At 44.1% G+C, this 13,215-nt stretch overlaps 1 protein-coding gene across 1 annotated transcript; it reads right to left on the reverse strand.

The window, feature by feature from the left end:
- Positions 1-3,521: 3,521 nt before the first annotated feature.
- On the reverse strand, positions 3,522-5,784 carry NHLRC4 (NHL repeat containing 4). Its single transcript, XM_014065245.2, has one exon. The coding sequence runs from the start codon at positions 5,744-5,746 to the stop codon at positions 4,634-4,636; it is 1,113 nt and encodes a 370-aa protein (XP_013920720.2). The 5' UTR covers positions 5,747-5,784; the 3' UTR covers positions 3,522-4,633.
- Between the last annotated feature and the right edge of the window lie 7,431 nt (positions 5,785-13,215).

Consider the following 13,215-nt stretch of genomic DNA (forward strand, 5'->3'; position numbering starts at 1 on the left):
AGTGGAAGCTCTTGTAGCGGCTTTTCAAATTGTCAAATGCACCCTGCTCATTGCATGAAGAGCCTTTAGTCTGCAAAGCAAAATTAACCGTTGCTGTCCACGCCCTGGGCAGATACATAGGTTTCTTTCAATGGAAGGTCTGGGTCTTCCAATTTCCTGATAAGCTTCATGCCATCTCAACTGTTATCTGTTTGAGGATTAGCCTTGTCTGCCTCCAAACTATTTTGTTGGAAGCTGATAATTCTACCGAATGGCTCAGAATCTCCCCATATGTAATTTCCCTCTTTAATATCTGTCTTTGGCACCATGGCAGTGTGTCTTTTATTATAAAAGGCAGTCTTTCATTACAGAAAGTTATCCTTTAGATTTATAGTGTAGGACGTTAGCACCCACCCCTCTCCTAGAAAAATGAAACAATTTAGGAAAAATTAAAAGGGCAGAATATTATATTTCCTTGGATGAGAAAATGGGGAAACATGTTTTTAGGCAGGAAACAGACTCACTCTTAATAGCCTCCACCCCCCCTCAATAGCCCACAGCAGATGTCCTTACTTAAGAGATAAAGAGATAGCTAGATCTATTCATAGGCAAATGCCCTCACCCAGGATCCACCAAAGGTAGAATTAGCCCTCTACCAATGGTGAAATTCATTTTTTTTTACCACCAATTCTGTGGGCATGGCTTGGTGGGCATGGCAGAGGAAGGATACTGCAAAATCCCATTCTCTCCCCACTCCTGGGGGAAGGATATTGCAAAATCCTCATTCCCTCCCCACTCCTTGGACAGCCAGAGGTAGTATTTGCCGGTTCTCCGAACTACTCAAAATTTCCACTACTGGTTCTCCAGAACCTGTCAGAACCTGCTGAATTTCATCCCTGCCCTCTACCCATCTCAGCGCAAGGCACCCAAGAAGATTACATCATCAGGAGTGGGTTCCTGCTACCATTACTACCGGATCAGTGCCCGAAAATTTTTGTAAGTTGAAAACAGCAAAAAATAAACTGTCATAAATACAATGAAAACCAATTAAAATGAAAATCAACAGATAAAAACACAGAAGCCACTGTGCCACAGGAGCTTACTATATTTATTTATGCTTCGCTGCCATCTTAGCCAAACAAGTGGCTTGCAATACAACTCTACAATATTGGTTTTAAATAACAAAACACAGATATGATGCAAATAAGTTCATGGCTGACTGAGCAATTCTGGGGGTTGAAGTCAACTCATCTGAACGCGGTCAAGGTTGAGAAACATTGTCCTACACAGGATTGCTGCCCTGATCTGGGGTTCATGACTGAAAAGACCATCTCAAAGAGGGAAACTCGTCATCCTTGCCCAACCAGGTTTCAATAATAGCTGGAAATTGAGATTCTCTTCTTGTCAGAAGAAGAGATACCTTAAATTTTCAACTGCTGATTCTTTAATCTGCCAATTTCTCCCATCATACCTCCTTTTGCTTATCACAAAAGAGTGGAATAGAACAGAGCAGAATAGAATAAAATGATAAAGAATAGAATAGAATAGAATAGAGGAATAGAATAGAATAGAGAATGGAATGGAATAGAATAGAATAGAAAATATGGAGTGGAGCGGAGTGGAGTAGAACAGAACAGAACAGAACAACAGGACAGGACAGGACAGGACAGGACAGGACAGGAATGGAATGGAATAGAATAGAATAGAGAATGGAATGGAATAGAAAATATGGAATGGAGTGGAGTAGAATGGAGTGGAGTGGAGTAGAGTAGAGTAGAACAGAACAGAACAACAGGATAGGACAGGACAGGAATGGAATGGAATAGATTAGAATAGAGAATAGAGAATAGAATAGAATAGAATAGAATAGAATAGAATAGAATAACAGAGTTGGAAGGGACCTTGGAGATCTTCTTGTCCAAGCCCCTGCTTAGGCACGAAATCCTACACCACTTCGGACAAATGGTTATCCATTCTCTTCTTTAAAACTTCCCGTGTTGGAGCATTCACAACTTCTGGAGGCGAGTTGTTCCACTGGTTAATTGTTTTAACTTAAAAGTTAACTTCTAACTCTCCTTTAAAAGGGGAGTACATCTCTCCTTCTAAAAATCTTCTACATACTACATGCAGGCTTATACCCTGAAAATAAGACCTCCCCGGATAATAAGCCCAATCGGATTTTTGAGTGCATGCGCTAAAATAAGCCCTCCCCTGAAAATATTGCAACACAGCAGCAGCCATGAGGTGATCACACTCACTGCCTCCTGCGCCTGAAAAATAATAAGACCTCCTCAAAAATAAGGGCAAGTGCTTATTTCGGGGGTCAAAAAGAAAATAAGACCTTGTCTTATTTTGGGGGAAGCAGGGTACCATTCAGAGTTCTCCCAGAGACCAAGTGCCAACATGTTCACTGGGGAATTTGGGGGGTTAAAGTCCACAGGTCTTAAAGTTGCCGAGGTTGGACACCCCTGCCATAAACCTTGCTTGTTTTCTTCCCATTCTCTGAAGATACCTCTGGTGGGCCACACCCCTCAATTAGAGTCACTCTTTAACCTTCTCTCGTCTCTACCTTTAAAATCAGTCTCCTTTCTCTTCCGTTCCATACTTCCTAATCACCACCTTAGAGCCCTATCACCAATCCACATCCTCTTCCATTCCCATTGTCCCGACCAGCCTAAAAGCTAAAAATTGGGCCTGCTCCCCCTTTCCAGATCAAAATATTCTCACTAGTACCATCTTAAGAAAAAAAACCTCCTTTCCCCACCTTCTGACGTCTCTTCTGACGTTTTCCTTGCTACACAAAAGTTCATTAAGGAAGAAAAAGTTAATTATCGGACAAACTGTTCATTTAGCACCAATTTCAGGTTCTCTTCTTGCCTGTGTCATTTGTTGAGACTGTTTGCTTTCTTTGGGGCAGCTGCGAGTCTTCTCCATGAAAAAAGGAATCACTGCAAATTATATTTCCTCGCTAGAGTAGGTTGAAGTATTGTCGGACAAGTGAATGCAGATTTGATGCGATAATGTGGCAAAGAAATGGGTGCATTTGTAAAAATAATACAGGTAGTTCTCGACTTACAACCCTTTCTTTGTTCAAAGTTAGGAAGGCACTGGAAAAAAAGGGACTCATGGCCATTTTTCACACTTACGACGCTTGCAGAATAACCCTGGTCACATGATCAAAACGTGGGTGCATGGCAACTGCTTCCTATTTATGACGGCTGCAGTGTCTCGGCGTCATGCAGTCCCCTTTTGCGACGAGCAAAGTCAGTTGGGGAAACCAGATTCACTTCACAACTGTGTTACTAACTGAGCAGCTGAAGGATCAGATGATGGAAGGTAGGTACAGACGAAGCCCTGGGGATCAGAGGAAGGGTCCCATGTGGAGATAGGACCCAGGTATGGATGGAATGGGCATGAGAGTGAGGAATATGAATTCTGATAAAACATTTTCTCTTGTCTTCATTTCTTTGCCTTGGCAATTAAGAGCTTTGCTCCTTTCCTGTCTCTCTCTCTGAGGAAGGAGAAGGGGGGGGGTCGCAGGGGAGCTGCCTCAGATAAAACTGTTCTTTTATTCTGCTCTGCAATAGGAAGGGGGGGCTGCACATTAACAGCGAGACAGAACTTAGCATCTTAAAACCACTAGCCAGGATATTAGGAACAAGAATAACTCACTTATAAGAGAACCCCCAAAACCCACATAGCTGGCACACTTTGCAAGATACCCGTGACCTGCGATGAAAAACAGGTGATGTGACATTTAGCTATTTAACATAACAAGCATAAGGGTTTAGGGGGGTCTGAAATCCAAATAACCAATCAATATTATCTGTTATGTATCAGTGGTGGGTTTCAAATTTTTTAAAAACCTCTTCTGTAGGTGTGGCCTGCTTTGTGGGAGTGGTTTGCCGGCCATGTGACTGGGTGGGAGTGGCTTGGCAGTCATGTGACTGGGTGGGCATGGCCAACTTGTAAAATGTGGTGAAACTCACTTAGCAACGCTCTTGCTTAGCAACCAAAATGTTAGCTCAGGAACTCTGGCATTGAAGTGTGCAAGTCTTAATGCTGTCAAGTTACAAGACCCTTGCACCCCTAACCCTTTAGAAAAAAACCCTAGGTGTGTTCAAACTTGACAGCTTTAAGACTTGTGGACTTCAACTCCCAGAATTCCTCCTCTTGCTCTTCATCTTGATGATGTGCGGATGGGCGGGGGAGGGAGCTGGAACCAGTTCTATAGATTTGTGGAACCTCTTCTATAGAAGAGGTTAGAACTGGCAGGAACCCACCCCTGGTTATGCATGCATTATTAGGGGAAGGGCAAAGGGTTGAATGCGACCATCCCTTGACTATAAAAACTGCTGTAAAATTCTAATCTTGGCCCTTTGGTTAGATTTTCAAACCGGGGTTCTTATATCTTGGTACCAAAATAAAAGTATAATCCTGTATCACACCTTGTGTCCGGTGAATTATCGGCTTCAACACCGAGCAAGAGCCCACTTTTGGGGACAACACAGCCACAGTGATTCACTTAGCAACAGTGGCAAGGAAGGTCACAAAATAGGGTATAACGCTCAATTAACAGCTCTCTGGCTTCAGATATTTCAGGCTTGGCTGTGGTCGTAAGCCGAGGACTACCCGGAGAGGACAGTGGAGGGTCCTATCCTGCCTTTCCTCGTGGCGAATAGCTTGGATTGTCAGCAGGTATAATGTCGGGAATGTAATGGGGCCTGACGCGATATTTGAAGACTTTGATGTCGTTGTCCCCGCTGTCGGTGACAAAAAGCGAACCGTCTATGGCACAGGCGACGCTGGTCGGTCTGAGAAGGCCTTTAGAAACGAGGCAGATTGCCGAACCGTTCTGAGGGAACAGGTGGATTTTCTGCTGCTGTTCGTCCGCAACGATAATATTGCCTTCTTTATCGGCACAGAGGCCCGCAGGGTTGCCAAACTGGTGGCCATATTTGCTGCTGACGGAAGAGACCAACTTGTGGCTGCTGTCGAAGAGCTTGACCTCCCCGCATTCTTCGCTGACGGCAAAACCCCCGTCGGGGGTGCTGCAGACGTAGCGTGGCCCGCTTAGGTTGGAGATGGAATGCGCGTTCTGCATCTTGAAAGCTCGGTCCAGGGCGAAGATGTGGACTTTCCCTTCGGTGTAGTCGGCCACCAGGATCCGTCCCGAGGTGTCGACGGCAATCCCTCTGGGGGAGCGGAAGTTCCCAATTCTGAGCCAAGCCCCTTTGGAGAACATGGAGCGGTCATTGAAGACGTGGACGGTCCCGTTCAGCATGTCGGTGACGGCCACCATCCCGGCTCTGGTGAGGGTCACGTCCTCGGGTAGAAAAACCTCCCTCTTCCATTCCACGCAGGGGATGGACCGAAACACCTGGCCGGAGCGATTCAGAAGGTCCACTCTGGGTGCGTTCTCGGTAGTGAGGTAGACCACCCCGTCTGGGGAGCAGTGAATTCCACCCACGGCCCCGTAGTGGTTCCTATTGGGGTTGGAGACCCTCCGGACGAGGTCATCTTGCCGATAATAAAGGTGGTTTTTGATATCGTCGAGGTCGTGGCAGATGACTCTGGCTTTCTCCACCAGCTGGTGAACTTGTTGGTCAGTCACCATTCCCATGCCTGGGTGGCTGGTCAGGAGCGGACTGGCTTTCTGAAAAGTGGAGTCTGATTTGACTTGCAGGGTGTAAACCGTCTTCAGAAGTTTCTCCTTGCGTTGCGTGTCTTCTAAGGTATAATCCATCCTTTCAAAAAACAAAATCATCAACGTGGTTATAAACTATCATACAGTCTGGGAAAGGTTTTGGGGAGAGGGGGGAGATAGTCCTGAAGAGACTACATTGGGAGTGAGTAAAGGCCACAGATTTAGATGCTGAAGATTCCAAGTGAAATAAAAATGTTCCACTCAAGTGGAATGTATTTAAAAGTGTGGCGTTCTTGGTGCTCTCTGAGCTTGGTGGGTTTTTTTGCAGATCTTTCATTACCCAACTAGGTAACATCATCAGTGCTAGAAGGGAGTGGGGTTTACAGAGTAGAGGAGAAAGGGAAGAAGAGGAGGAGGAGGAGGAGGAGGAGGAGGAGGAGGAGGAGGAGGAGGAGGAGGAGGAGGAGGAGGAGGAGGAATAATAGGAGGGGGAATGTTGGTGTTCTCTGAGCCTGATTATTTTCTTGCAGATCTTTCATTACCCAACTAGGTAACATCATCAGTGCTAGAAGTTTGCTTCCTGTTTAGATGCCCCCTGTTAAGGCAAGCCACTTACACACAAAGAGAGAGCAAACCCCACTCCCTTCTAGCACTGATGGCGTTACCTGGCTAGGTAAGAAATGTCTTCAAGAAAACAACCAAGCTCAGAGAGCACCAAGGAGCCCACAGTTCAACCCTGAGCTAGAAACATTCCCCTCTATTATTACTTAAAACTAAACCATCATTCCCACCCACCACCTTCCCATCCTCGTCCTTTCCTTGATAGAACCTGAAACCTAGAGTAGCGTAGAGGTAATCCTCGACTTGCAACGCTTTGTAGAGAGAGACTGTTCAAAGTTATCATGGTGCTGCTGGGGGGAAAAAAGACGTACAAATGGTTTTTGCACTTACGACCCGTTGCATCATCTCAGCCGTCACACAGTCACAATTCAGGTGTGTGGCAACAACACTTCCACGAAAGTTGCAGCAACCAGCAATCACGCGATCACCCTTGGGGACCTACTCAGCAGACCTCCGACGTGCAAACTCAATGGAGAAGCCGGCGGGGAGGGCCACAAGTCACGATCGTGTGATGCTTCCCTTAACGACTGCACCACTTAACAACAAAATTCCCAGTGCTTAATTACAGTCCTAAAGGCAAGGATTACCTGGAGAATGGTCCTAAAATCTAAGTCTGTGATGGCAAACCTATGGCACGCTTGCCACAGGTGGCACACAGAGCCCTAGCTCAGCTCCCCTGTGCATGCCTGTGTGCCTCCCAGCTGATTTTTTACTCTGCTGCGCATGCACAGGGGTGGAGGATGTGGGAGACGTATGCGCATGCGCTGGTGGGGTCAGGAGCGCATGCATGAGGTGGGGAGGCAGCGGAAGGGCAGGGGGGGGGTTGTTGTGTGCGCATTACATTATTGCACGCACTTTTGGCACGCGCTGACAAAAAGGTTAACCATCACTGATCTAAGTGGTTCTCACACTGGCGAACAGCCTTTCTTTTTGTGAAAAAGTTTTATTGTTTTAATTAACCAAAAACACACACACACAAAAGAATCCTCTTTCGTGACATCTTGTAGAAAGTGTGTCGATTGGTTACAAATACATTTCGTGCGTTTCTTCCGCAATCCTTACATATACTTCATTCAAATTGAATTATACATTTTAGATCAAAAAAGAAGATTGATGTATTCTCCTATCCCTGTACCACAATTCTCATTTAATTGCAATTATTTAAACATGGTTTTTTTTTTTAATCTAAAATCATTTGTATTTAAAGACACAACCACCTACTGGCATTCATTCGCAGTTTCAATAAACCTCCAATAACGTTACACCTTTCTGACATATTCTGAAACAAATTCAGTTAGTAAGATTTCTAAGCATTTCTCCGCCCCCCTTTCCCCCCGCAACTCACAGTTTAAAGCTTATATCCAATTTGATTTTACTAGTATAACACACATATATAGCCTTTCTTCACCACCCCTTCACCGCCTGCATAACGCCTGTTTGAGGAAGTAGAGGATGACTTTACACCAACAGGCTTGAACACCAAACAATACCGTTGTGGATGTGATCCCCCAGCTGCCCACCTCTCCCAGCAAGAGTTTCAAAAAGCCAACGGTCCAATTTTAACCAAGCCCGCGTTTCATGTACCCGTGGTCCAAGTTGAATAAATAATGTTCTGCTCTTTACCTGAACACAAGAAGCAGGTGAGAAGGATCTGTTTCTTGTGATACACGGCTGAAATTAGTCACCCAGGGTTTTGTTGTTAGTGACAGGAATTTCCTTTGCTGACCAATACTTGTGTCAACAGGATAGTTTCACTCTGTAAACACAAAGACCGCTCATATCAAATACATGGCAGAAGGATCCTTGATTGCATTTGGGACGCATAGAGTTTAACATTGTAAATGAAATGACATTTGGCAGCCTAATATCGATCTGATATTCTGTGCCAGGTTCTTTGAAACTGGGCTTCACCCTTTATGATTTGTCTTTTCGATGTCTTGGGTGAACTCAGCTTTTGGGGCTTATAAATCAAGTCTTTTGCCTTAGTATGATATAAGAACAGATAGAGATGATAGATAGATTAAAAGATAGCTAGATATAGATAATAGATAGATATATAGATTAGATAGATAGATACATAGATATATAGATACATAGATAGATAGATAATGAATATATCTATATCTATATCTATATCTATATCTATATCTATATCCATATCCATATCCATACCCATACCTTTATCTATATCTATATCTATATCTATATCTATATCTATATCTATATCTATATCTATATCTATATCTATACCTATACCTATACCTATACCTATACCTATACCTATACCTATACCTATACCTATACCTATACCTATATCTATATCTATCTACCTACCTACCTCTCTATCTCTATTTCTATCTCTATCTCTATCTCCTTTCTCTCTCTCTCTCTCTCTCACACACACACATACACATATATCTATTATATCTATTATATCTATATATTTATATCTATGTCTATGTCTATGTCTATGTCTATGTCTATGTCTATGTCTATGTCTATGTCTATGTCTATGTCTATGTCTATGTCTATGTCTATATCTATATCTATATCTATATCTATATCTATATCTATATCATCATCTATATCATCATCTATATCTATATCTATATCATCATCTACATCTATATCATCTATACCTATACCTATACCTATACCTTTACCTATACCTATACCTATATCTATATCTATCTATAGCTATATTGAGATGCTTTGGAGAATAAGTTGACCCCTTCTTCTCCATGACAGCTTCTCAAGTATTGGAAGAGTGCTATCATATCACCTTTGATCCTTCCCTTCATTAGATTAGACATACCTAACACGTCTAGTCAAGGCTGTGGTTTTCCCAGTTGCAATGTATGGCTGAGAAAGTTGGACCATAAGGAAGGCTGAGTGCCAAAGAATGGAGGCCTTTGAACTCTGGTGCTGGAGAAGACTCCTGCGAGTCCCTTGGACTGCAAGGCGATCCAACCAGTCAGTCCTAGAGGAGATCAACCCTGACTGCTCTCTAGAAGGCCAGATCCTGAAGGGCAAACTCAAAGACTTTGGCCACCTAAGGAGAAGGAAGGGCTCCCTGGAGAAGAGCCTCATGCTGGGAATGATGGAGGGCAAAAGAAGAAGGGGACGACAGAGAAAGTGGTGTCTGGATGGAGTCACCGAAGCAGTCAGCGTGACCTTGAATGGACCAGAGGATGGTACAGGAGAGGAAGCCTGGGGGAACGTTGTCCATGGGGTTAAGATGGGTCGGACACGACTTCGTAACTAACAACAACCACCTAGTAGTTTGAGTGGGATCCAAGAAACTTTGATTCAAGTTCTTTCCATTATTATAAACTTCAGTAGCTGCCTTGGGCCACCTTCTCCCCTAATGTAGCTTGGCAGTAAGGACAATGTGATCAAGAAGAACCAGGATTGTGGTCCAGATGGACAGATGGAGACTTTAACAATGAGAAAGTAAATTAATAAGTGATAATTTGATCCCTGCTACATGGCAGGTCATAAATTCAGAAACTGGCAGAAGGCCTTTTTGGACATTCAGAAAGCCACTGACTTTAGAGGGGCCATTAATGACTTTTGGTGGCTTCTAAACAGGCTGTGACAAGTCTTCGTCTCTGGAAAGGTGAAGGAATGCCTGAGGCCCTCTTGATATGTTTATCTCCGTGATTAAAGCCACAACAGCTCCACAAGAGGTCAGAGTTGGTTGCCAAGGGCCATTGTTCTCATAAAACAAGGAGGAAGCAAAATAGAAACTCAGTTCTTCACCTGCTTCCTGGATCTCCAGCTGAGGCCACTCAGCTTACCTGTTGGGTTGAGTTATTGAATTCTCACAATAAAATGACCGTATTTTTTCGGAGAAAGAACAAACTGAATATTACGTGATATGGGAGGTATTTTATCAGTGGCTGGAGAACAGTGGTGGGTTGCAGGCGGTATACCCCGGGACAAGCGTACCGGTGCCAGCCTGGAGCACCGGATACCGTTCTGGTACGGTGCTCCCGAGGGGCCACTCGCCTACCCAAGTTCCTTATCTGTATTTGAGCTCTTCGGGGCTTACGTGCACAGAGCGCATGGCGCCTGTGCGACGCTCTGCTGAGCAGCTGGAGCATCACGGAGGCTCGCGGAGGTGTCGCAAGAGGTAAGGACACATGCGGTACGATTGCAATGGGATCCGGAACCCACCACTGCTGGAGAATAAAAAAGGAGTTTGGAAATGAAGAAGATTAAAAAGAAAGTAAATATTGATAACGATGTAAATAAAAGATATTTTGTGTGTGTGTGTGTGTGTATATATATATGTAGGTCTTCGGTTATTCGGGTTTTCTCCCACGTAAAATTGGAGGTACTTGGCGACGTTTCGACGAAGTCTCATTCGTCATCTTCAGGCTTCGTGCTTCCAGGAGCAATGTGAGATCTCGGCTGTTTCTTCCTTTTAACTGCCAGTGGGGGTTTGAGTAAAAAGGAAGAAACAGCCGAGATCTCACATTGCTCCTGGAAGCACGAAGCCTGAAGATGACGAATGAGACTTCGTCGAAACGTCGCCAAGACACCTCCAATTTTACGCGGGATAAAACCTGAATAACCGAAGGCCTACATACTAACACCTGCGAAAACCTCAGAAAACAAATATATATATATATATATGTATATGTATCTATTAGATTGTATATGTATATGTATATGTATATGTATATGTATATGTATATGTATATGTATATGTATATGTATATGTATATGTATATGTATATGTATATGTATATGTATATGTATATGTATATGTATATGTATATGTATATGTATATGTATATGTATATGTATATGTATATGTATATATACACACCCTATATTGCCAAAAGTATTCGCTCACCCATCCACATAATCAGAATTAAGTGTTCCAACCACTTCCATGGCCACAGGTGTATAAAATCAAGTACCTAGGCATGCAGGCTGTTTTTACAAACATTTGTGAAAGAATGGGTCGCTCTCAGGAGCTCAGTGAATTCCAGTGTGGAAGTGTGATCGGATGCCACCTGCGCAACAAATCCAGTCGTGAAATTTCCTCGCTCCTAAATATTCCACAGTCAACTGTCAGCTGTATTATAAGAACGTGGAAGTTTTTGGGAATGACAGCAACTCAGCCACGAAGTGGTAGGCCATGTAAACTCATCCAACATCAGTGTGTGACCTCACAAATGCGCTCCTGGAAGAATGGTCAAAAATTCCCATAAACACACTCCCGAACCTTGTGGACAGCCTTCCCAGAAGAGTTGAAGCTGTTATAGCTGCAAAGGATGGTCCGATGTCATATTGAACTCTATGGATTGTGTGTGTGTGTGTATAAATAAATAAATAAATAAATAAAGAGAGAGAGAGAGAGAGAGAGAGAGAGAGAGAGAGAGAGAGAGAGAGAGAGAGAGAGAGAGAGAGAGAGATAATATTAAGCTTAGTGAAATAATGTTATATGAATGCGAATGAGATGGAAAATGGTGAATAATGTTGCACAGGGATGTTTGTAACCAGAGCACATAGTGCAGATGGACAGATGGAATGTTTATGTTTGTAAATGAAAAATAAAACATTTTTCATCTTAAAAAAAAGACCAGTGGTGGGATTCAAATTTTTTTACTACCAGTTCTGTGGGCATGGCTTCGTGGGCATGGCTTGGTGGGGGTGGCTTGGTGGGCATGGCAGGGGAAGGATACTGCAAAATCCCCATTTCCTCCCAATCAGCTGGGACTCGGGAGGCAGAAAATAGATGGGGGCGGGGCCAGCCAGAGGTGGAATTTACCGGTTCTCTGAACTACTCAAAATTTCCGCTACCTGTTCTCCAGAACCGGTCAGAACCTGCTGAATACCACCTCTGTATAAGATGCTCCGGAGTATAAGACACATTTTAGTTTTTGGAAAGGAAAATAGGGGAAACATTCTGTCTACCAGGTATTCATGTGGCTAGCGTCCTTAGCCTGGTCAGCTTCAGCTGTGAGCGAGCATGCACAGGCCTCATTGGGGCTGAAAGGCAGCTTCTAAAGCACAGCTGATCATCGGAGGGAGCTCCAGTTAGTAAAGCAGGTGAAGTACAGAAGTGGTCAGACAAGGCAGCAGCTATTCCGGGTTGCCATTTTGGGCTCTGTGCCTCACGTTTTCAACCTCCAATGCTCTGTTTGAGACTCGTTCAAGGCTGCTGTGATCGTCAAAGTATATTGCCGCCGATCGCCGCCCAAAATTTGACGCCCAGGGACCAAAAATAGGGCATGCGGAGGCTTAAAATGCAATGCACGGAGGCGGCGATCGGTGGCAGCCAGGAAGAGGATGTGCGGAAGCCGAAGGGTGGGGGCTGGTGGGTGGGTGTGGCTATATTTAGAGCATAAGATGCACCCAAATCTTCAGCTTCTTTTAGGGAGGAAAAAGTGCATCTTATACTCTGAAAAATACCATAGTTTTGGATAGAAACATTGAGCTTCCGCCCAGCAGTGAAGGTAGAAGTCTGAGATAGAACTTCACACATCATTTTAAGCCATAAGATGGCTTGGTTGCAATGCATAAGCCCACATTTGCCTCTGGAAAAGGCTATTACTGTTTACGAATATTAATTTATTAATATGAATGGTTCCACCATCCATGCATTGGCCATGTGGCATCTTTTAAAGTCAGTATCTCTCAACCTGGGCTTTCCCATTGGTTTTAGACTGCACCTTCAATACTTTTCTGCAATTTTGGCATTCTCCGTTGTCCCCTTCTTCTTTTGCCCTCAATCTCTCCCAGCATGAGGTTCTCCTCCAGGGAGTCCTTCTTCCTTCTCATTAGGTGGCCAAAGTACTTGAGTTTCCTCTTCAGGATCTGGCCTCCTAAAGAGCAGTCAGGGTTGATCTCCTCTAGGACTGACGGTTGGATGGCCTTGCAGTCCAAGGGATTCGCAGGAGTCTTCTCCAGCACTAGAGTTCAAAGGCCTCCATTCTTGGGCGCTCAGCCTT

The sequence above is a fragment of the Thamnophis sirtalis genome, unplaced genomic scaffold (genome assembly GCF_051295495.1).
Source record: "Thamnophis sirtalis isolate CommonGarterSnake01/CBP01778 unplaced genomic scaffold, rThaSir2_p1.2 scaffold_14, whole genome shotgun sequence".
NCBI classification, from domain to species: Eukaryota; Metazoa; Chordata; class Lepidosauria; order Squamata; family Natricidae; genus Thamnophis; species Thamnophis sirtalis.

What these genes read in the sequence shown, in the direction of transcription:
- NHLRC4 (XM_014065245.2), bottom strand. Translation starts at nt 5,746, where the DNA reads ATGATTTTGTTTTTTGAAAGGATGGATTATACCTTAGAAGACACGCAA.